The sequence below is a fragment of the Diadema antillarum genome, unplaced genomic scaffold, assembly GCF_040938485.1.
Source record: "Diadema antillarum isolate AM-2024a unplaced genomic scaffold, OU_Dant_1.0 seq00000238_RagTag, whole genome shotgun sequence".
NCBI classification, from domain to species: Eukaryota; Metazoa; Echinodermata; class Echinoidea; order Diadematoida; family Diadematidae; genus Diadema; species Diadema antillarum.
Window position 1 is genome coordinate 332207 of NW_027271285.1, and position 26040 is coordinate 358246.

General features: G+C 39.2%; 1 protein-coding gene across 1 annotated transcript; it reads right to left on the reverse strand.

The window, feature by feature from the left end:
* Nucleotides 1-3326: 3326 nt before the first annotated feature.
* LOC139729398 (uncharacterized) lies at nt 3327-13253 on the reverse strand. The gene is made up of 2 exons (XM_071640327.1): nt 12666-13253; nt 3327-3458 (listed from the first exon to the last, which is right to left on the reverse strand). The coding sequence occupies exons 1-2, from the start codon at nt 13251-13253 to the stop codon at nt 3327-3329; spliced, it is 720 nt and encodes a 239-aa protein (XP_071496428.1).
* Between the last annotated feature and the right edge of the window lie 12787 nt (nt 13254-26040).

Here is a 26040-nt window from a genome sequence, read left to right on the forward strand (position 1 = left end):
CACGTTGCTGTGATAATAGCACGCCAGGTGGAAACGTAAAAGTCTCTAGAAGGTGAGATAGTTTCTATGAAAAAACAAACAACTTTGTGAGATGTGCGTGAGAGCAACTAAGCATGTGATTACCTTCTGTCTTCTATGTCTCAATGTGGAACTTCGTCACAATGACGAAGAGTTCACAGTGCGCCCTCTGTGTCCTTAATTGCTGCATTTGTCATGTTCATGTAAATGAATAAGACACTGTGTTTCACAGTAAACGGGGGGGGGGGGTGTAGGGCAGGAATGCAATATTTATCATTGGATCACATCATACTTACTTGAAACTCAACTCAATAAAAACTAGATCTGTCGTCTTTGGGACACGATACATATGGTATAATTTTGAAATTGATAGGCAGAGGACTTTCTGAGCTAACCTCTACACAACTTTTGAGGAGAAAGAAGAAGAAAAAGAAGAAGAAGAAGAAGAAGAAGAAGAAGAAGAAGAAGAAGAAGAAAAATAAAGAATCAGTACATATACAGAAGGTGATCCGAGAGGATGCTAGGATCACCTAATTAGTCATGTCGACAGCCTGTAAGGGGGTTCCGTAATGCATCTATAGATATTTGGGTAGTTGCATCCTAACAAACGTCGTCTCAACAGCTTATACACGCAGTTAAAGTTCCTTTGTTTGAACATATTGATACATGTATGGATTGATACACTTTGACAGGCACAGGTCAATAAACCATGTAGTAAAAAAAAAAACACAACCATCTCCCTACTTTGCTTTCCCCAATCATACAGTACAACCATTATCTGCTCATTGTACAACACTGGATTGTACACCAATCGGTCAGTGTCATTCTAACTCGACCCAAAGTCACGCAGTTGTTTCATATCTCGTTTCTCTTTCTTATCTATCACTCTAGCACACATGAGAAAGCAGATTGGAAGAAACCTTGCGGCATATATGATATCATACTTGTGAGAAAAACAAACCCCGGAGCACACCACTGAAACTTCGTCCCTGGCACTTAAAAAATTAGATTTCTATAATTCATGAAGACGTTGAAGTATGAATACGATTTAAAGAAAAGCTCAAGGTACACACGTGAATGACGTAGTCTCTCGCAAGATACATTGAGATTACAAAAGTTGAAATACGATGACAGAACAATTTACGTTTTTTCGAGCCAACTCGATGTCCCTCCTTCCATCTACTTTCAGACAATATGGAAGTGATTTCCCCCTTTTCCTACTTCCCTGCAGAAAACAGAGGGGATGTCTTTGTTTTGGCTACGGATACGCTACGGGCAAGTGAAATAAATGAAGGGATAGGCATAATATGACCCACGTCCACAATTGTAAATTTTAAGAAAAAGGAACGCCTCTCCTGAAATGCGAGAAGATCGAAAAAAGGAGCAGATAATTCGGAAGAACAACACAAAATGTCTTCAATGTTTTGCAGAGAGATTCAGGCTATCATATGCTCCTTAACGTGACATAACTTATTTACAGATGATGGGAGCTCTGCATTTGTAACTACACAATAGGCGTTTTCACATCAGCCCGATGTTTCGAAATAGGGCGCTATTTTGCTGACTATTTTCTGCGAAAAATATCTCGAGCTTGGATTTTTATCGGGCTGATGTGAAAACGCCTACTGTAATGTACCTGTATTCCAAACACATTTCGTAATCAAAAGTAACATGTTGCATAATTTCCAAGAATACCATGGATTCCACTACAGTTTAACTCCCGTTTATGTTACTATGCTCATAAATGATTTGATGACTTTCAAAAAGTTGGTCAATCCGACTTTGATAGTTCCGAATGCCACCAACCAAATGACGTTTAATTAGATCACCATCCTGAATTACATTATTATCTGAGATTGCCAATGGTAAGGGCAGAGGTCGTCTCTGAAGTTATAAGGTCTATGATACATTAATACTGGTCGGTGATTGGCCATAACGCAATCACGTGGATAATAAAGCGAGGATCGACATTGTTATGTGACATCACAAAAGGTATAATTCAAAACATCGATTGGCTGCTGACGGGGCTCGAATGAAATTACTGTATTGATGTACAGACCAACCACATATATCGTAAATGTATATCACCTTGCCTATCGTTGTAACATAACACTTGAAAGTCTCTCGGCAGTTATATTCCCTTTGATACAATTTTTCCCCGCAGAGCTACGCGCTTTGGGAAAATATAGTCTATAGGGAAAAATATACACCCTCGAGGACGTCAAGTGTTATATCATACCTTTAAAAAGGCAAGGCAATGTCTGTGTGACATAGACTAGTTAGTGACAAAGTTTATCTCTATCAAAGACATATGGCTAGCACTTGAATCAACCATTTCTTTTAATGGGTTTAGTAATGCTGAATTAAACATGGGAAATGATATGGTATTATACATAACACGACGACATACATACCACAACTTCTGCCATGATTGATACATTGCCACCAAACGAAAAGTCAACTATGGTGTAGTATACCACGTCAACAAAGGTTGTAATTCAAGCAGATAATTAAAAATGTATACAAAGAGTTTTGGCAAAATTCTGTTGTGTATTACGCCAGAATGTGGCACCGAAGATTATTAAATCCTGAAAAACTCGATAGCGATGGTATAATTTGTGTACAAAGTGTACCTATTGAATAACATCATCGAGGTGTACATCCTCCCAATTTGTTTTGATATCACTCTACACACGCCCAATGATATAATCACAATTTATTTTGGGGGATGGGACAGGGTGGAGTTCGCAACAAACTCTGTCAAGTACCGAAAAGGAAGTAAAGTAGATGAAGAGGAAAGCTCCCACCATATTAAAAGACAGTTAAATGGAATGACTTCAGTCGAACAAAATAACTTACTATAATCCATGTCGTAATACAACAACAAACAACAAAACCCAAGCACATAATCATAAGCAGTCTCCCACGCGATCAAACCATACCGCACTTATACATTATATCTATATACATAATATGGATATGGTATCTTTTTTTTGTACAATATGATGCAAAACTTTGTGCTTAATCCGATACATGTATCCGACAATGTCAAGGTAATACGCATGGAGACTGGGCGTAGGAAAAGCTGCAATCTCAAAAAGGCCAATCTTTGATAAAATGCTGCTGTCAATGTACAATACTTGCCGCATGAATCGTTTCATCAAACAGCGGGTTCGATGACGATCGACAAAATCATTCGTTCATCACTTGCTCCGTCCAGCTAATGTTTGCCCTTAAAAAAAAAGAAAAAAGTTTCCTCTGTACGTGGCATGGTTGTACGGGGGAAAAAGGCGCCACTGACACGCCAATCAGTATTTCAGCACCATGTCCTCTTCTGCGCTCTGATTGGATGACGAGCCGGACACATCCATGGCGTCACAATTTGAATTCTCCATGTCATCGCTGCTTGCTGGCTTGTTGGTGATAGCAAAGGGCCATGTCTGTGGAGAACAAGACGAAAAAAAAAAAAACTTCAGTGTTTTCCCGGGGTAACTGTTGGCTTATTATTATTATTATTATTATTATTATTATTATTATCATTATTATTATTATTATTATTATTGTTATTATTATTATTATTATTATTATTGCAATTATTATTATTTTACCACGACTATCTTTAAATCTGCTTTTGTACTATTTTGTCCTCCAAATACCATGTTCAAACATGGAGCTACAACACGAAGCTCCATGGTCCGAGTATGTGCACCTAATAAGTCCTTGGTGATTTGTTGTAAATATACTGTTATATTTTCTAAAGAGACAAAATGTAAAGTTGATTCACATGAAGAGGCATCAAAATGCACGGTTTGCAGTATTTGCCTCTCATGAGAAATTCGGAGAGTTCGTTAACGAGTAAGCTTGCTCAGCGAGAGGCCGCAATTGTTTCGTCATGATTATAATATAATATTCGTCTATTGAAACAATCATTGCTACAATAATAGCCTCTTGACCAATTTGATCTGTCTACTCATTCACCTGGAGTTGATTTCTCATCACTGGAGGAGAGAGAAGGGGAAAGAGGGGGAAAAGGAAAGAGACATCGGACGTCCTGATCATGGCGGAAAGGGGAACCCCCTTCCTCTTCACACTTGCGAGGATGGTGGACTAATTACCTCCCCATTGAATGATGACGATTGCATCTTCGCTATAAAATTATCCTTGTTCTGTCACCGTTTCACTGAAAGTGCATTATCTCTCTGAAATGTTCAATCATGCCAACTGTAACAATTACGTTCATATAGTTATAATAAATGGCACTAGAAAATTTAATGCAATCACTTCAACAATATTGCTGAAAAAACCTGAATATCATACATCTCGTGTTTATACTTCAACTTTATTAGATTTTTCTTTTTTTGTGTGTGTTTGATTTGGTTTTGTACCCGTCACTGCTCGTCTGTTGGATCTCCTAATTTAAAAACACCGAGAGTGGGACGTGGAATCAAACAAACCTGCTTTTATGTAGGCCCTATAGGCCCTACCAAGTTTCTCTATAAACCTCCGGTATTCCAATAATACTGTGCAATTGACCATTTTGTTCAGTCTTTATACGCGCAATAAGAATATTCAGTTGTTTGTTGCTATGATGTCTTTTCATTGAGAACTTTGATAAGAAATAAAATGAAATGAAATACTACGTGTATATGGATCATCTTCATTTTTTTCACGTTTAATAACAAAATGATTACAGATTATGTAAATATCCATAGACATCTGAAGAAATATGTAACTTCGAGAAATTAAAATACAATACTCTGTATTTGCCTCATCTTCTTACATTCCATTACTCAATATTGAAGTAGGACAATCAGTAGTGTCTTTGGTAAATATATGCTCTTTTATGTCTATCAATCGAATTCAGGAACTGCCTGAGATAACTTGCTGATTATCTATCACTGTGTAAATGATGTTCAATCTTTATTCCTCTCATTCTAAAATAAGTACATGTAGGCTACAAGAAGAAGAGGGAATGAATGAAATTCTCTGTAACATATAGCTAGGCTTCAGTCATAGTCGAACCAGGGAGGTCTACTTCCACCTCCCTGGTCGAACCAACCAAACCAAACTAAGAGTATACAAACACGCATAGTGATCACATTCAAGCTCATACACAACGATGTCTATCCTGTGTCCCCTAGAAGTTATTAGGCGTCCCAGATGCCCCAATGTTTCGCTCAGATAAAATCTCATTTTTCATAACAATGCAGTCGTTCATGTTCCCCGGTAAGAAAAACGGGAGCAAGGAAATTGGGTCTTCGTCGCATCATCCATTTATGTCACGCCCGGGTAAACGAGCTTTACTCCACACATTAACAATCTATTTCTAGGTTTTAAGAGAAAGTGGGAGGGGAGGAGATGAGGACTTGTATCTCTTGAGGAAACATTCGCGACATTTATTATGATTGAATTCGCGCCGCAATGCATCAACCTTTCAAACGCGACGTGTTTGCAAGGGGGAGGGTGTTGAACCCAGTGACCCCTGACCTGACAGTGACGTCACACGTGAGAGAAGTCATGCTCTTATACGCTGTAATGCAAGGACGGCAAATTGGAGTTCTGAGGTTGAGCTATGATGAACACTTCTTCCGAAGCCAGCTTACAAGATTCTATCAGTCTCCTGTAGTTTGATCATTGATATTACTATATTAGTTCATAGATACTAATACATGTATAATTATTATAGATATAGTATGATAACATAAATATTATACATACAATACAAAAATATATACGTTAAAGTATACGAATGAAGTACTCTGCACATTTTTCCTTTTTTTGTGCACAAAGACCATTGAATGAAAGAGCTGTGAATAGATGACATCGTCTACTTAGCTGATTTGCATATTGATATAACCCATGTGATTGCGATTGATATTGTCATTTTGTTGAAACTTCTACGTGGTCACAATTTGGGGGAAAAAAAAGATTGTACAGAAATAGTTACAAAACCATACCGACACGATTGAAACGGGGGAAAATCCAAGTGAATAATCACTAGGATGGACATTTACATAATATATGGATGGATATGTAGATACATACAATACAATATGACCGAAAGATACAGGGAGAGAGAGAGAGAGAGAGAGAGAGAGAGAGAGAGAGAGAGAGGGGGGGGGGGGGGAAGGAGGTGATTGTGTCAAAGAGAAGACATCCAGTCTGTATATAAGCTTTCTCTACAATACATGTGAGTGATTTACTTCAGTCGATTCTTTTTTTTTCTATGTATAGTACTCTGAGCACATATATAGAATTCTTGCTGGATTTGGCATCTAAATGGGACGATTTGATTTAGGGATTCGGTTATTTTTTCTATTCATTTGATACAGATTCTTTCTTCCTCACAGTCAGTCCGGTTACGATGGCAAGGGAAGCACAACTCAGTTATCGAGAACTTGGCATAAAGAAGTAAGCAAAGAGGAACCGCTCGTCTTTATGACCCCGTCCGACACGGGTAATAAAAAAGAAGAAGAGAGGGGGAAAAAATCTCAAACGCGTGCCCAAGCAAGAAATGTCTTCATCTTTCTCTTCTGTGAAGGGTTACAGAGAGCTGTCCATCGTCAATCTTTCTTTAAAAGGAGGACAATGAAAAAGAAAAGACGACAGTTATAACAACAACAGCAACAACAAACGAAGAAACGGGGCCAAATGCGATTAATTGTTCTGAATTGCCCAACAGAGTTCGGCCATGCAAAACTCCTCGCTCATACCACCTCCCTGCTCAAACCACGGAGGTGGAATACCACCTCCCTGCTCAAACTAATAACCGTCATCAGGGCAGTCCGTAAGATTCGAGATAAGAGTATGTAGAACGCTGGGTTTGTCGAAATACCGTACTACAGCAACATCATATCATAACTTTCTCGCATCTCGAAATGAATCATCTATTGCGAATTCCTTTTATAAATCATTTCTAAGTCATTTCATACCCGGAAATAGAAACAATCTAGACAGGATGAAAGCATCGAATTGAGAGTAAAGTAAACCGCTGACACTAAAAAGAGAGAGAAAAATGCATAACGCCCCTCCCCCCCACAAAAAAATAGAAAAAAAATATAACAACAAAAGAAAAGTAAGTCTTGTACCACTAGAATCACAAGTTCGAAAGGCGAGCTTTGGTGTTGGGTTATTCATGAGATATCTTCCGTGACCATTGGGGGTCCAGTTTCGCAATTTTGGAGAACCCCTTGATTTACGATCTCCTCCCGTCCACGAGCAAGAATCCCACTCTGGCACGTGCCTCATCCTTTCACGGGCTGCGCCGCTGGACCGTTGGGCTGCAACAGGGAGCTGAGAGGTTCACCTCCCTGACTGCAATGAGCTTGCTCATAGATCGCCGCCAAATTTATTGTGTGCGATGTATACATTATCCTTGATTCAAAGATAAAAATATAACCTTTAAGAATCCTTTAAGATTTTGTCGAATCCACTGAACTTTCACTGGTCTGATCCTTCCATTTCACTGCTTCTATCAACATGGACAGAAGTTCCCATAATCTCGCATTTTTGTGACCCCATGTCGCTCCATGGTGACCCGTATATATAACCAACACATCACTTCCGGGAATCGGATGTGCCATGTGTTAAATGGGGAATTATTTTCTGTACAGGCAAACGGCTCATACACGGCAGTTTCGTCCTACGATTTTTTATAAGACCTTCTTGAAATAAGACATTGTTTTGAAAACTTGAAAAAAAAAAGAAATTGGAGCTTGGCTGCGAGAAGTCTTCTGAATGTCTTTGATATACTACCAGCAGCTGCAGTGTCGCATACGTGCAAGCATATTCTTGCAACATACCTCTCCTTTGGATTTGTCACTAGCCACTGGTGTCTGGTAATTACTGCTTAGTATGTAAGCAATTGACGACAGGTGTGAAGTATGCGCAAACAGACAGAGCGTGTATCATGAATCCATGAAGCATCGGAGGGTTGAAATCGCTAAAGAATACGGGAGAACATTGGGATGGGTTGGGGAAATACAATGCATTGATATCATTATTGCAGTCTATCATGGGGATTGGTTGGAGGGAGTATAGACTCAGCTAAAAATGAATTTATCGCCGTTTTGCATAGCAGGCAGAATGATACAGAATTAAAATTAAGGTTAGTAAGCTATTTGAAAACATAGATACTGCCAAAAACAAGGCGAAATTTGTCAAAAAAAGGCAAGGAACTTGTAATTCTTATTATTGCCTAAAAAAAGTTAAGAGTTCGGACTATTCGACCCGTCATGAGGAGGGGAGGATGGACCGATACACGGACACTCAGGTATCGCATAGATTTCTCTCTGAACACACTCATGCCATCCCGGTTGGATTTTAACAAAACTATTGCTACTGTTACTGTTAGATCGTTGCATTTCGTGTAAAATTCAAGCAGAACACAAAAGGAACAAGACATCCCATGAATACTGCTATTGAACTAACACCACCAATCAGTAGTTTGCAAGTGACCTCTAAAAATTACTCTCATATCAAATTCAGTTCTCGTTTTCATCTTTAATATACAGACATGTGCCAAGTCACTTTTGAATTTGTTAAAAGAAACAAACACAAAAACAAAGCAAAACCAAGCAGCACTATTTCTTGACATCGTAATACCACAACAACGGTTATCGTGAAATTCAGATATATAGATGACGGTAGAATTCCCCTAATGCCACAAAAGTAAAACAATTTCTTTCCAATGACATTGGTCAAAATATTGTCCCTCTACAGACGATAGTTTGAATACATCAAACCATGGGGATAGCAAACCGACAGATTTCACACGTTTTATTCTATTTTCAGAGGCATGACATTTGCTTTTTAAATTATTGGGAAATGACGTAACAAACACTGTTCGGCAAATACAGGCATATAGGTAAATCAGTTCTACTTTACATAAACGCATTGAACCTAGACAAGAGATCCACTATTTCTTATATTTCATAATTTTTTAATTCTTTTATGACGGTTTCTTTTCCCCTTCCTTTTTTCCTGCCAAATATATTTCTTCATCCTCCTCCTCCTCCGCTTCTTCTTCTTCTTCTTCTTCTTCTTCTTCTTCTTCTTCTTCTTCTTCTTCTTCCTCTTCTTCTTCTTCCTCTTCTTCTTCTTCTACTTCTACTTCTTCTTCATCTACTTCTCTTTTTTTTCTTTCTTTCTTTTTCGGGGGGGGGGATGGGCGGGGGGGGGGGGGAAATCAAGATAGAAGGACATTGGGTAATTGTCTATAAGCTACAGATGACAGACAACACGGGGTTGTATTCTCAATATAGCACTGAGATGCATTCTCAAGATCTCGTCGCCGTTTAGGCCGCTCTGTTTTTATTCTCGTAACCGTAATTCACGTTCCACGCGTAGCGTCCACTTTGCGCTCGCGTGCTCGGGTGTAAGAAAACAAATACTTGATAAATCACCAACAAACAGCACGTCACCGGGCCGTCATTCACATTTTCTTGACCACGCTGATGAACAGAGCCGAGCAGTTTTTACATCATATACATACCATTACATACATCTAGGCGACTCCCGTTCTATAGAATTATTAATTTACAGGGCTCGACACTAACGGTGGCCCGGTGGCCCGGGGCCACCAAAATTGAAAGTCGGGCCACCAAATTTCAAAAAAGGGAAAATTTGGTGGCCCGCCTCGGGCCACCATTTTTTTTTTAAAGTACGTCAATTAATTCGTAACTTTTTGCGCCAGAAATTAGCAGTTATATCTGTTTAAAGGATGGATGAAAAGGACTGAATGAGTGCCTGAGAGTGAGTGTTGCGAGTTTGTTGAGGTTTATTTATGAGTAGATGAATGTTCAACTTCCAATTCTTACTATGACAGGATAAAACTTAGATATTTGACTCAATAAAAAAACCAGGACTTTTAATGTTTTTTATTGTTTTTTTTCGGGGCCACCAAATTTTTCTCTCGGGCCACCAAAAATTTTAAATTGAGGATTTTGGTGGCCCCATCGGGCCACCAAACAAAAAAGTTAGTGTCGAGCCCTGTTAAATGAAGTCCTCGGGACCAGCATTTTTTTTTTTGTTGTATCGAAATTTCGATACAGTCAAACAGTATAAAGCACAGAAAAATATTCAATTATACAGAAGATAACTTTCAGGACTTGATTTTTTTCTCTTCTTCGTTCTATAACGAGAATTTCGTTATCTAACTATGATCGTCATTACGGGGAAGACGCTGTATTCCTAAGTATATGTTTAGTAGATGAAGTTATACCTCATTCCATGCTTACTCCACTAACATTTAAGGAAAAAAAATCTTTTGACAAAAGAAAGCTATAAAGTTTCCCTACTAAACAGACAGGAATCTGGGGCAAAGGCATGTGCATGAGCCTTAAAGGAGGCGAACCTCTCTACAGCGAGTAAATTCACTGAAGAAAACAATGTCAGTAGGAAAATGCGATGATGCATAAGTCCACTATAGTAGAGTGTCTTAACGACCAGAAATCATCGACTAACTGATGGTCAAGAGAAAAACACGATTCATGCACAGAGTCAACAGATAAAATATAACCTGGCATTTTCGTTGACAGGAAGTATGGGATGGATTTCTGCTGTTATTTCCCTAATTTCTCAAGACGTAATGACAGTGTGACTCATAATGTGGGTCCTCTATCTAAATCAACATCCAATTCCCATTATTTGATAAATCACATGAATGAATTTGTGCACTGCATAACATAAGATATATATCATCGCCTCACACCCCCCCCCCCAAAAAAAAACCAAACTAAGGAGAAAGAATGCAAAGAGAGGGAAAGAAAGCAACTAGAGAGAGAGAGGCAAGGGGGGGGGGGGCAGGTACAGGTAGATAAAGGGGGGGGGGGTAGATAAAGGGAGGGGAGATAGATGGGAATGGGGAGAACAGAACTGAAGTGGACATGGTGGAGGTGAAAGACATGAGGAAGATGGATAGGACCAGGGAGGTGGGCACCTCCCTGATAGGACCATGGAGGTGGGACCATGCACCTCCCTGATAGGACGGGGGTAAAGATTATGGACTGTTGGAGGTGGCATGCCCCCTCGTAAGAAACCATCCAAGGCTCCAAGGTGCAGGAAAAGCACTATTGAAATTGATTGGTTGTAGAAATGGATGAATTTATGACACCTTCAATGCCTTTTTGTGATTTTTTTTTCTTTTGTCGTTTCGTTCTAATGATTACCATGCTTCATTTTCACTATACAAATCGACCAGAACATGAGGTAGAAGTACGAATGATCGCGACAGATCGAATACATTGGCACTGGTAGATCCAACATACCGGTTCTCATATCAAGTTTCATTCAAACTTTAACATTTCAGCTTGTTTTCTATCCTCGTCTGATGTGACTGACTTTTGTTTTCTTTACTTTTGTTTGCATGACTTTGGTCTTTTTATTAAATAACATTTAGCATTGTATCGGATCTTTCTATTGGAATTTACCTCCCCGTCCCTATCCCTTCGTCTGGACAGGAAAAGTGGACAATTACCCAAGCGTTGCGAAAATAAAGGAACGTAAATTCAACAAATGCAGATTCCCATTCGTGAGTATGCATAAGTGGCAGCTTACGCTTGAGATACACCTGGAATATTATGCTTTTGTTTATTCCTTTGAATTGATTTCAATCCACTGCATTTACCACGCCTGCACCTGTATAAAACTTACGGTTCACCTGTATTTACCGGTTTTGTCGGGCTCCTGGAAAGTCGATAGTCTTATATAATGCCCTCCCACTTCCACTATATTATATCAAACTTGAATACCTTTGATTTCTTTGTTGCAGTATTGACTGCTGCTGTTTGAGAAAACTATGCTGCAAAGTATGACGATCTGTTGTGTTTCTTTGACATGAATGCATCGACTTCCGACTTGAAACTGTTGAATGTAGTTGCTTCCACAGCTGACTTTTAATGGTAGAGAACAAGTGGAACAAAATTGACTGAAGTTATCACACACCTATCATTCTTCTGGTTCCACATCGTGACCCTTCAAGTCAGCTATATGCCATCAGTCATTTTTGCTCGTTGCACTCCGTTTCCAAACTTGAGCATGGAGCAACAATGCGCTGAAAAAAAAAATCCCATCTAAAAAATGACCCTCAAGCCAGACGGGTTATGGAGTTTGGAAGAGCACTTAAAACGTTCATTCTTTTATCATCACATTATGCTAAAGAGACAAGTCGAAAGACCGGGCCTAACTTGCAAATTAAATGTTGATGACTTTTTCTTCATGTCAACGCCCCCCCCCCCCAAATAACAACAAACAGTTTTCACTTTTATAACCTATACCACTTCTCGAGGCTGCAATCTCGCCTTATAAAGCCAATAAACAAATGAGAATTGAGATCCTAGGGCAGGGAGACATGTTTCTGGTCACAGATTGTTTTGAGCGAACATGATGAATACTTTCAGCATGACCAATGAATAAACGATACACAGAATTTCTTGAGCATGTTGGTTATCACGTTACAAAGGAGAGATGACACACTGAGTTTCACATTCAAAATGAGACAACATTAAGGCAAATTGATAATGCTGATTGATACAATGGCTACGTTAGGAGACTGGGGAGGGAACCACACATTGGTTTGTGGGACAGGTGAATTGAACGGAGGAAATAAAAGTTGATGGATAGTTGTGAGTTGCCATGGCAATCCTCACCAGGTTAAGTGGATGCATGAGCCTCCCATCCAAGGCCAAGGTATCATCGTCCAGAATCCTCTTGAGATGTGAGATGTAGCTGGAGGCAAGTCGGAGTGTGTCGAGCTTCGAGAGTTTGGTATCGGGCGGCACCCACGGCAGGCTCGTCTTCAGCTTCGAGAAGGCTTTGCTTAGCACCCTCATGCGGGCACGCTCCCTCGCGTTGGCCGCGCTGCGCTGGACGGGTTTTATGGGGCCTCGTGAACCGCAGCGGGAACCTCCACCGTCGCCGCCGCCTTTTCCTCCGCCTCTCCTCCTGCGCGCACTTCCAGCACGGTCCGTGGTCTTTCCATCCCGACTCTTATTAGCGACACTGTTGTTGGACGGGGGACTGCGGCTGCTATCCGACGAGGCCGTGCTCTCGCCCGACAAACTCTCCGAGTCGACGCCTAGTCCTCCATCTAACCTGCCATCCTCTCCGCTTTCTTTGGTCTTCACAGATTTCCCTTTCAAAGATGATGGTTTGGGAATTATTTCGTGGTCGAAGTCCGCATCGTTGAACTCAGAGTCGCTGGTGATAATGGGAATGAACTCAAATCCGGGCAACATAATGCTTTTCGAGGTATTCCCCAGGGGCTGAAAGAGTTGTATGTATTATGGCGTTCTTCTAAATTTTTCTTTTTCTGTTTTATAAAAAATGCATTGCTGACTGAATATGAAGGGAAAATGAAACCCCTCAACTTTACCAACGAAACAAGAACACCAAAGAACGTCTTTTTTTTTCCTTGAGCGGAACTATTTGCTCGATGGCTTTGTCAAGTGCCTTGGCAATTGATGACACTCACTCATTGACGCCCGATAATTTTCGTTGATGTCGGATCGGAAAGTACTGTAGTCATTAGGTAAACATTACTTTAGTATATCCAACATGATGTGTTGCAGTAGTCCAGTAAATTCCGTCCAGCTCCCGAAAGTCATAAACGCGTGGTAGATGCCCGTCACTTCACGCGAGGCTACCGAATGAATCAGGAGAATGAGATCGGAAGTTGGGATCGAGGAGGAGATAAGGGGAGGTGAGGGAGATCGGAAAGATCCAAATGTTTGTCACTTCAGCGTGTAGTGGTGGGGTGACGATGTGTGTAGTATGCCACGCTTGCATCTTTTCCCCCGAATGACCATGCGCACATCGAGCCGATCCAGATGGTGTGAAGGGTGTGGGGACAGCTCTACTTGCTCGCTGGCAGTTGTTGGTTACCTTTGCCGTAGAAATTTCGGCCGAGGGAGAAAAAGGCAAGCAGACTCTGCGGCTAGTCTTTCGAGCCAACCCTTGGGCGATCGCGCCCGTGACAAACTGTTTTCGCAACTTTCTCTCACAACTTTTACCGTCAACAGGCATGTTCCCACAGAAAACATCAATCCCACACCAAAACAATCAAACTAATCCACCATGTCCACGACATAATTGTTTTCCTCGTTTTCATAGGGAAAGGTTGATATCCCGCTGCGGTAGGAGGAGGGAAAAGTTCATGAAATCTTCTTCGGATTTTCCTTATACTATATTGTTCTATGACGACAGGAGAACAAATTAATATAAACAAATGATATATCAATGTCATCAGAAAATTGTTTTAATGTCTCATTTTATCAGGCATTCTAACTTTCTGAGTTTTACGAATCTGAACTGGACCAAAGATCACATATTGACCAGTGAGTGCATACAAAGAAGCAGAAAATCGGTGTATTTCCGTGTCTTTCTTTGTATCTTTTCTAGTGCTTTCAATTGATCGTATAGATTTGGTTGAGACCAAACTTCAGGTTTCTGGCATTTTTCCTTTTTGTGAGATAATGAGAAACCTCGTATGAAATATGAAAGAGCGTGTAATTCCAAAAGAGATTCAACGTTTATTCGATGAAAATTGGTTTTGAAATGGCTGAGATATCCAAAACAGAGCAATCCTGGTAAAAAGATGGAACCTACCTTTATCAAGATCGCTTTGCTTTACCTTGTTTTCGGATGTCTCAGCCATTCCAAACCAATTTTCATCTAATAAACTTTGAATTGCTCTTAGAATGTTGTGGTCTGTATCATTTCATAAGTGGCTTCTTGGTATCTCGCAAAAAGTTAAAAGCCCAATCCTCATCTCCAGGTTTCCTTGAATACTAATACCAGCCCTTTGTGCGGCGTAAGTTGTCAATTCGTACAAAACAGAAAAAAAGAGAAATCGTGAAGATATTGAAGGTGACTCTAATTTGATGGAGATTCGTATTTCACTACCCTCCGAAAACGAGCTTTCATATCACGTGGTCACATGGTCAAGTTGATAATGAATATACCCATTACTTGGAGTCTAGCTTTCGACATTATGTCTACAGATCAATCTCGCTTCCAAACTTTTAGTCCAATTGTGACCCTGCACCTCAAAACAAACAAAAAGTCGCCAGACATGAATTTTTAGTTAAGACCATATTCTGAAAGAGCAGACTTTAAGCTTTAAAATGATGTATAACTCAAATCAAATGGACTCTCCTAACCTGTCTAACTATTGGAAAGAAAACACAAACTCAAGAAAAGTGTGAACTGAGAAAAGAGGCTCTGAAGTACAGTGGCTATTCAAGCGCTTAATCTTTACCAAACCGTGCTGGCTGTGCGATGAATGGGACAAAAAACAGGAAGTAAACCACCAGAGTAACAACAATGACGAAATTATCAGATTAAACTGAAATTAGGCATGCCTCATTAACACATTCTGTCCATGATTAATGCCAACTTTCAAAGTAGTAGCATTATCCTTTCAAAAGTTATTAGAGTTGAAAGTGAAGAAAGTGGACAAGGTTTTTCAGAAATGAAAAAGGGATTCTGAAGACACCCCTAATCACACTATTCTACCAAAAAATGTTCGAGATAAACTGCTAAAAATACACACTTTCCTGACCGTTTTATGATACCAAATTTTAGCATAGTGTAAAAGAAGACCCGCTCTTTCAGAAAATATGAAAAAGTTAAGTTCGGCTAGGTTGATCCATTTCACTTATTTTCAGTCCTCACGAAAAATCAGTGTGTGCGACTTTATGTTCGTTTTGAGGTGCACGGTCACAATTGGAACTGAAGGATGCGAGGCCACAACTGTATTTTGCTGTGAAAGAGAAGATTTGCTCGAGGAGTTGTAGATAAGCAGGGGCTGGAGCTAAGACTAAAAGAATACGCTATGGAGGAGGTTCTCTTTCCCACCTCCCTGAATGACACCGTGACTTGCACGGAGCAAAATGTTACCGCGTAGATTGTGGGTGAGACACGAGCACTTCTGATGCCCTCACTTCTTGTATACGAGCATTTTTACCAATGGAAAATAGAGGAATTGCTTGGGATCCCCGGAAGAACATTTGTTTGAGGCATGGACCTACAAGATCCATGATTAAGGTAAGACAAAAGGGTATAAAGAGAAAATGAGCTGGACACACTAAAAAAAAAGAAGTCACTTTCACACATGGTATAAATGAATATTATATGGGTAACCACATAGATAACAATACTACTTGATGTTAGATATCTTCGCCAGATAACTATTTTTTCTTTCTTTTTTATTATTTTTTTCTGTAGTCGCCTGATTTAGCTTTTCTAATCATTAAAATACTGACATCCCCATCCTCGTATCCCTGAAGAAGATGAAGAAAAAAAAAGGCCGGGCAAGTAAAAAGCTAGAGCTGGACAGAAGGAGAAGAGAGAAAGAAAAAAAAAATACTATAAGAATTAAGATTGATTGATTCCGTTTTGTTAGGGAGCCTAAAAACACTGCGATTGCGTCCTCCTCGGAAGTAATTGGGGCCCCCTGCATGCAGTCGTATAGTTCAGGTGTACTCTTGAGTCTTAATTAGCTGTAATCCAATTATATAAAAATACACAGTCATAGCCACACTCTCAGTTGACGTGCTGTCTCATGAGTCTTGAATTCGTCATGATGAACAATCGTCAGACTCATCTCTATAAATGAAGATTAGAGTAATTGAAGGTAAAATTCTTTATTAGTTAATTGTCAATGTATAGTGGATTTTGATGAGAAAGGACCGTTCCGTTAACATTTGTGAGCAGGACTAGCGAACTTCAAGGATAATGTTTATTGTTTGTAAAAAAGACAGCAAAGAAAAAAAATAGATATAAATGATGATGATGAGGAGGAGGAGGAGAACACAGATGATAATAAAATTGATCAAATGATAATGGTGATGACAATAGGAAGAATAATACTAATAATATTGATATAATACTAACGATGATAATAAAGATAATGAGAGAAAGAAAAAGAAGAAGAAGATGAACTAAGGAGAAGAAAAAGATGATGATGAAGAAGAAAAAGAAGTGGTAAAAGAAGAGAGCTTTACATAATTATTGAATAAGAATCACAAGTATCAAAAATGAGAAAGTTTACAGTTAATTAATTACAGTAAGCAGAGTGTTAATCAGATGTTTGAGGGAAATTGATCACCATGTGAGAGGTCGTATGACAGGAAAGTGGTATTCCAAATCTAAACGAAATCAAACAACGTAACAACAGATTGTTGCATCTGTATACGTATAGGGAATATCGGCCTCTCAAGAGAGGGAAAAATCCTACACCTCACTAATTGACAGTGACGTTGTTCTGCATGTAGAATAACTCCCTAGAAGTTGATCAAACATGAAATAGGCGGAATGTTTTCTCTCGTTTTTTTATTTGATTGGAATTAAAATTTCCTCTCCTTTGGTCGATCTGCTAGTAGATAATGTGACCGTAATGCCCTTGACATAGTTTATGACTATGTCGGGTTTTTTTCTTTTCTTTTAATGAGAGAATGTGAAGTTACAACGTTTATACTCCCCACATACGGGGAAGAAGACAACGTTGTGTAAACAATGCCTTGTGACAAAAAGACATATCCGTTGTGGCCAATGTGGCCATGAAATGTAATGCGTAGATGACGTACCAACAAGATAAGTATTACTTAATTGATTGACTGTTTCGCTATTCATTGATATTGTACGCTGCGATATTAATGAAGTTGTTGAGCATTATGACCTCTGCTTTCAGGAAAATCGGTCGTGAACAGCATTTCTCGTACTTATCAAAACATTTTGATTTGACCAAGGATCCGGTGCCTCCTTGATTTGACCACCAGTGCTGGTGGTGGATCGGAGCATGAAGCTCCATGATCGGAGGAAGGGCGCGGCAAAGTTTTGTGGTTGAAGGAAAGGAGACATATCAGGGGATAACATCGTCCATAAAGGATAACATGGTCAAGTCAGTGTGACGTAACGATATTTACACGGATCATCCGGGAAGGGATATCCCACCACTTGCGGGCAGGGGAGATGTACCATTTTTCTCGGATTTTGGTCTATCCCCAACGTTGGAAATGGATGGAGGCATGTGCATACTTCACGTTGTTCGGCCACATCTTAGAATGTTTCAGAAGAAAAAACAACAACAAAATCTGATGTTGCCCTGTGTGGGGGAGGAAATCCTTTAGGCCAATCAGGGCGGAAATCCTTGCTGATAAGTTTGGGGAGGAGGGGGAAAAACATCATAAAAAAAATCTCCGTGTGAAGTTATTCGTTTCCGAAACGATTCAGCCATGAATTCAGCGTTTTAAGATTGCAATGTCCATGCCATTTCTTACTGCAGAGAAATAAGAAGAGATAATAATCCCGACGGTAGCTTGGAATAACCACGCTCTACCCCCCCCCCCAATCCCATTGCATAATCGAGCCATCACGCAAGCAGACAGAAGACAGACAGGAGACAGACAGAAGACGGAAGAACACAGACGAAAACAAAAACAAAAACTTGTTACCTTCTCAAAATTAAATGTAACTTCTCTTCTTTCTCTTTCTTTATACGGGGTGTCCACTCAGTTCGAGATTGACTGTGATATGAACAGAAAATGAAACAAATGGCGCAGTGAAAGTTTCAGTAAAAGGAGAATACAGTGTACTTCCTTACCATGGCGGTAAGGAACCTCCTTGGTGTGCCCAAAGTATCAATGGGCTTTCTTGCAGGTGTAATTCATCGTTTACCAAGAGGAGATACTAGGCGAGCCTGGGCCCCGTTTCATAAAGCTGTTCGTAATAAAGTTACGAACGACTTACGAACGACTGGTGATCAGTTCTTGTGTTGAATTATTAAAATTCTGATAAGTTATAGCAGATCAGAGCTGATCACCAGTCGTTCGTAAGTTATTCGTAACTTTACGAACAGCTTTATGAAACACCCCCTGGTTATAGATGGTTAGTGCCTCCTTGTATGAGTATCGGTGATTTTGGGGATGCAGCGATTGGTCTTATCATCAGCACAGCGTCAAGCGCGACCCGCTCCAACTCTGATTATTCAAGATTTAAAAGAAAAAAGCTGATAGCACCTGCCATCCGTCACCTCATCAGACGTTACTTTGATTTCGATTATATTATTGTATAGGTAGACGAATAAGGCGGTCGCTGAAACTGTTCAACCACTTGCAGTGTCAGTCTCTGACAATTACCATAGTAACAGTCAGCGACCAAAGCTTCTCAGCCAATCAAAGCCAAGAATTTCACTGAAATTGTCAGAGACTGACAACTTTGATGAAACGGGGCCCTGGTGTTGGCAAAATATCGGCACTTTGATATTATTCGCTACCAGTACAATCTCCGCACCCCATCCAGATCGTTTCAGAAGCGAACAATTAATATATATTGTGAGAAACTGGCCAGGTCTTGGGGTTGCACATAAGTTACCTGGCCGTGCTGTAACTATATTCACATAATAGGCCTGCCAACATGCTGATATGGTTTGGGAATGATGTAATCAATTTTATTTTATATCAAGAGAGTATAAGCACTTAAGACAGTTAAGTTAATGTACTGTTGGTCCTAAAGAGTCTTTCCATTTCATTTCATTCCATTTCATTTCATTTCACAAAGCATTTACATACACAAAAGTAACACAAAATCGAACAATGTGACAAAGAAAAGTACTGTGAGCTGACATTAGACTTGTATACTGTGGCATTTCTGATTAAACCAATATACGCCTCATTCTGATATGCCTCATTTGCACGAGCCATCCCTTCCACATGTCATCACACAGAGAAGCAGAAGAGACCGAAGAAGGAGGAAAGAAGAAGAGAACAACAAACAAAACAAGAACATAGATACTCTGTATCATTCGTCATCTTGCCACCAACGAAAATCTTGTATTGTCCTCTCTGTGTCACAGACACCCCCCATAATTTTTGGTGTTTAATTCCCTTTCTAAGCATGTTTTTTTGGTAGTGAGTATACTGAAATGAATGCAAATTCTTCATGCACTTTAGTGTTCCCAAGAAGGTACCAGGCAAGCCCTGCCAAATACCTCTTTGGTATTTATAATACACAACGTATTTTGAACCTCAAAGGCAATTGGTGCATTTCTCGAGATCATAACTCTCACAAACCACTGCAATGAAATCTCGACATCTCATTTGGCCTTGACCATCTATTGGCAGCTAGAAATTCTCTCAGCCTGTGGTATCATCTCTGTCAATCATTCTGACAAGGTGTCAATCATGTTCACGCCGCAGCAGTGTCTTATGTAATCAGATGCGGAGACGCTGATTGGTACAATTACGGGAGGCGGAGCGCGCGGTGATTGATCGTAAACATACCTGATTCGTATCTCGGGGCTTTCACCCAAGCTTTGTTAATACGGGCTGATAAGACGGACCACGGGCCTGGGCATGAAGTGGGCTGATGGGGAGGGGGGGGGGGGGGATTCGAGCGGGGAAAAAGGGGAAAAAAAAAGAAGAAAACGTGGTTAACTGTCCTCCATGCTTCGTTTCATCCGAGCAATTATCCGGGAAATGGAACTTTTGCGACCAAGGTTTGCCACGGGGCGAACTCAATCGGTAGACTCGATACAGACCCAGAATGAAATTTCCTTCACGATTAAGACGATACGTCTTACCACTCGCAACGCAAAAAACACGAAGCTCTGCTTCTGATCAGCACTGTCAAATGAACGAGTAAAATTGGTGACAGTGACAATGACTAAGCCCTCATAACCCATAGGTCTACGTGTTTCGTTGTATGTATTCATTTTACAGAATTAAAAAAAAAACAAACTTTGTTTCATGTACTTCCATGTACTAACCCTAACCCTAACCCTAGCATACTTGGACTCTGGAGAGATCAGTGCGTCAAATTTCATTATTTCCTACTGATCCACTAAAAACACCTTCGTTACGGTTGTCAATGCAAGCGAGACAACCGTTTCAGGTAGGGCTTACCTAGAAATGAACTTGCAAACCCTCTTCACTATTCAAGACAGTATAATCTTAGAACATATGAACAGAAGATATGTATTACTCTATGCCCAATTTTTATTTCTATAATTTTATTTGACCAAACCGGAAGATGATTATTATAATGAATTCTAAAATATATCATTTAATTATTAATCCCTTGTGTGGTTTGAGTGCCACCTGACACAGAAAACTCCATAATTTGTAGCATTGTACACATTGTCCTAAGTTGATCCCTGGCACACAAAGAGTTAAATGAGTCTAGTCATGAAATTGACTCAGTGAGACGAGACACACTCTTCATTGCATTTCATTTCATTTCATTTCCTTTCATTTCACCTTATTTCATCTCATCTCATTTCATTTCATTAGACTTCATTAATTTTCATTTCATTTTGTTTCATTTCATTTCATTTATTCTATTTCCAACAGAAGCATAAAGTACAGTATGACATTTGCATATTCATTCGAAATCAAAGCAGCTCATTTTTCATTAAAAAAAGGAAACATATAGGTTAATAGAATGCAATCATGGCAGGCAAATTGTAACTGAATTGTATCTAAGAAAAGCTGTTGGAAACTATTAAAGGGTAAATGAAGTCAACATTTAAGTTACTCTGATAAGAAAGAGTAAAATATTACGAGTTCAACGGGCATGAAAAACATGCTTTTCCACCAAATTTGAATCTTCTACGATGCTCACATTCTGAGATTTGGGTCAAAATACAGTTTGCTATGGCGGCCATTTTGAAAAAAATGGCGGCTGAAGACGTGGTCGGAAAAAAATGGAACCAAAGTTTTTATGGATTCAGCAAATTGACCAAGTTAACTACAAAAAAATCTCACGGGATCCAATATTTTACATAGCAGACCGTACTAATATGGTCAGCTCACTCATTTGCGTATTCATATCCACTGTACAAGAACTGTTTTGCAGAAATTAGCAAAACTTCAAATTTCATTACTTCCTCACATCCGATTTCAGTTAAATTTTTGCCATTGAAATCGTGAGATTTTACTTTGTTTTATCAGACTAAGGGCAATTCCACGATAACACAGTGACACTTTTGAGTATAATTTCACTCACCAAATGTAAATAATAATCAAAATGTAACAATTGAGAAAAATCTTTTATTGTGTATCTATGCATATCATCACAAGCAATTTTGAAAACAAAAGAAAGGAAGAAAAACTGCTGTGGTAAATGAGTTATGCACGATTAATTACCACTGTAACACCGTGACGCAAAATGGACATGGGTTTTTGTGCACTTTGTTTACTGACAAAACTCTGTGAAGTTAATGAACATTTTGATAAGTGGATCTGTTCATTGGATGTATTAGAGACTCAATGATAATAATGAAGTAAAATTTGATTAAAGAATCAATTGACAGGAAAACTATGACATAGATTTTAAATAAGTGCAACGTAACACCGTGACTGTAACACCGTGACCTCTGAAATGTGTGTAGAAAACCTATGGAGAATCCTGTTGTCTTACTTTCAGCTCATAGTGTTTCTCCATTAGGTAGAATGAAATGATGATTCATGATGAATGTTTGACATCACAGTATAACACTTCCAGATAAAACAGAAAATTATTGAAATCATAACAGATTAACAAAAACAAAAAAGTAAAGAAAAACTTTGCACTGTAACGCCGTGACATGTCATATACGTTTGTACACGTTACAATCAGGAGCACTGCTCTTTCAGTGAAATATACTTTATGTTTTGAGACATAATTCACTCTATCATCATTGAAAGCTTGTTAAATATTTCTGAGTGAACTTTTAGGGTTTACAACTACTCTTTAAAAGTCCAATTTGTATATATTTAAAGATGACATCCAAATTTGAAACTTTGGTTTTTATACCTTTGGTCACAAAGCCAGGTGAATCCACTTAGCAATTTCAGTAGCAATAAAAAGAATCATTCAAGCAATTTGTGTGGTACAAAATGTACCATAATTATTATTCTTTTTCAAAGATGTACTGGAAAATGAACATGTACATAAAAATGATTACAATGCAAATTCTCATTCATACACATAAATCCTAGTGAGTGTGGCTCTTTTAATGGTGAAACTTGTAAGATTGTGCACAGCACCATGCACAGGAAAGTAGTATTCCAGTGAGATTAACTATTGGTGGACACATCGATCTAACTTCAGTATGCCCTAAGTAATTCTTTAGGATACCAGGGAAGCTGCAGCAAGACTTCAGACTGTTTATCATGTTAGGAACACATTTGAGTCTACAAAAGAAGAGTCAAACCATGTGATAAAATGGTCAATTATGATAAAAATATTAAACAAAGGGTATTAACTCAACTGAAAATGTTGCCTGGAAATACCGTAATTGAAAGTTCAAATTCTTCAGAAATGTTTGCTCTGGATAGTTATGAATCTGGTGGGTGGCACACTGTGAGTGGACTGCTTCCATCTTAACCCACCATGTGCTCTGAGTGTTGATTGGCATATCAAACCCCACTGCATTGTAAACACAGTTCTCGATTTTTGGCACAGAAAGGGTTAAAATTGCATGATGCTGGCAACAAGTACAAGTGATAATCTTTGTGGATATAGCTTGACCCATCTGTTATGAACAATCCTTGAAAAACCTCTATCTCTTGAGTAAATGTGACAGAGAAATCAGATGGTCACTTCAACAGTTAATTATCATGTGTAATCCGGTGTGTGTCCTGTGTTATTGCAATGCAAGTCACAGTGTTATAGTCACGGTGTTACAGTTACTGTAACACCGTGACACATTTTAATCAGCTTTAATTAAATAACAACATGAGTTACCATCATTTTAGTACTTGTATATGGTAGCTACATGTGGTCATGATTTGGGCTGTCAAAATAAACCCTTTTGTGTTTGTGATTTTCAAACAATACTAAAAACATCAGTTTTTACCGTAACACCGTGACATTATTGATGATCGTATTTGCGATGTTTGCTGAAGCTTAACACATAGAAAATCTTGCACTTTGATGATTTGGTAATGATGTTCAACCCTTAAACTCTAAAAACAAAGGCAAAGTTTTTACCTCCTTTTTCATTTTCTCATGCTACATTCATTTAACTTCATTATATTTTTCAGATATTTATGTCAAATTTAATTATGCTGATTTTATGCACATATTTAGCAAAGTTAATGATGTAATCTTTTAACTAGATTGTCAAATATGAAAAATTCAGTCCTTAAACTTTCATTTGATACCAAAATGAATGAGATTTAACGATTTTGAAAATTTGATGGTCATGTCCACTTTATCGTGGAATTGCCCCTAACTTATTTTTGGACTGGATTTCCCCTTTAAGGCTTTGTATTTGTATCTTTAGTTGTTATAGAAGCGTCATGGTTACAGCAACACCACAGATGGCAAGTACAGATCGCCAAGTTCAGATGGACACAAGATTCTTTCCCCCCTCCAACTTTTCTCGCTCGGACACAAGTTTTGCTCGTTCCCATCTCGACAAAGTTGCGATGCGAGATATTATACACACAGAGATTTGTCATTCACACCATGAATTGTTGCCGCCAAGCTATGATCAGGTGATGACCAGGTGCAGCATGACTCTGTAGCCTATATGCAGATTGTACAGTGGCGGATTCGGGGGGGGGGGGGGCGCACCGGACGCTCGCCCCCTCTTTACTTGTTGTTAAAACAGAAGAGAGAAAAAAAATGAGATGAAACCCGGAAGAAGCGCCAGAAATATTGTTTGCGACCCCTCCCTTTACGCAATTTCTGGATCCGCCTCAGGCCCTACATGCGCTGTGCTAGACATTCGCCAGTCGCTTTGTTTACATCTGTATGTGCTCTCGACTTCACATATGGGAACACAGAAATACTCGACAACTTTTTTCTTTCGTTTTTTGATAAAGCAGCCTGGAAAACAAAGTTGTCCTTTTGACTGTCTGGAACCGTTCTCTTGAACGTGTCACTGCTGTCACGTGACAGGCAAAAAAATGAGGTTACTGGTCGTTCGGGTATCACAACCGTGGGTGAAGAACCTCGTTAACTCCTCATAAACGTTCGGGAAAGAGTCGATAAGAGGCGTGACACTAAACATGAATCCGAATCCTGGGTATCAAGTGATGAAGTCAGTCGGTGCGTAGGAGAGGGACATTTGTAAACCATTGCTGTGACGCTGGTATACAAAGAATGATGCATTCTCTCAATTCTTCGACAGAGATGAATATCATAATTATTTCAAACATTATGTTGTATGTATTTCGAAAACGAAGTGAAACTGAAGGTTATTGTTACTTTGGTAATGTAATCAAGAGATAAAGACTTCTCAATATAACAGAGCTGATTAGTGGATGGCTGTATTTTAACATCACAAAAAAAAAGATGTATTTTCATCAGATTCGCTTAGCATCAAAATAGAAACAATTTTCTAACCCCCCCTTTTTTTTTTGGGGGGGGGGAATTAAATATCAAATACAGATAGCTGCCTAGGTTCCTCTTCTTTCATTCATTGTATCTTCAAAGTACAGGCAGACGTTTCGTAACAAGGTTTGCCGGGTTAACACTGTGTGTAATCACAATCAAAGAACAGAACAAAGCAAAATAAAACACACGCACGTGGCGCTTGATATACAAAATACACCTGGCTCAAATGAGATGATATCTTTGCAAAATTGATTATGAGCTATAGAAGATCAGGGTCCACTATCATCATTCTATTCAAGCTTTTCATTCAAGGACTGTTTAGGATTGTGTGTGTGTGTTTTTTTTAATTTGATTGTGTCAAACAGTCAAAACTCTATAATAAAATAAAATCTCCCCCTGCATAACAAAAAACCACAAATCACAAGAATAGAGGGCATGATTAAGACATGTCAAGTTTTTTTTTTTCACATTGTTCACGTAATTAAAACTTCGACTAGAAAATGCAAACTTACTCACGCTTTCCCTAGTGATGAACAAAGTCGTTGTGTAATATTCCCGTTTCCCTACTAGAACCCGTCGTCGGGTCCAGTAAAATGCAGACTTATGTGGGAACATAAGAACAACGTGGGGAACATTAGACTACTAGTATGCTCATGACAAACCGTCTCAGAACCAATGACTTAAAGTCACATTGCTGTA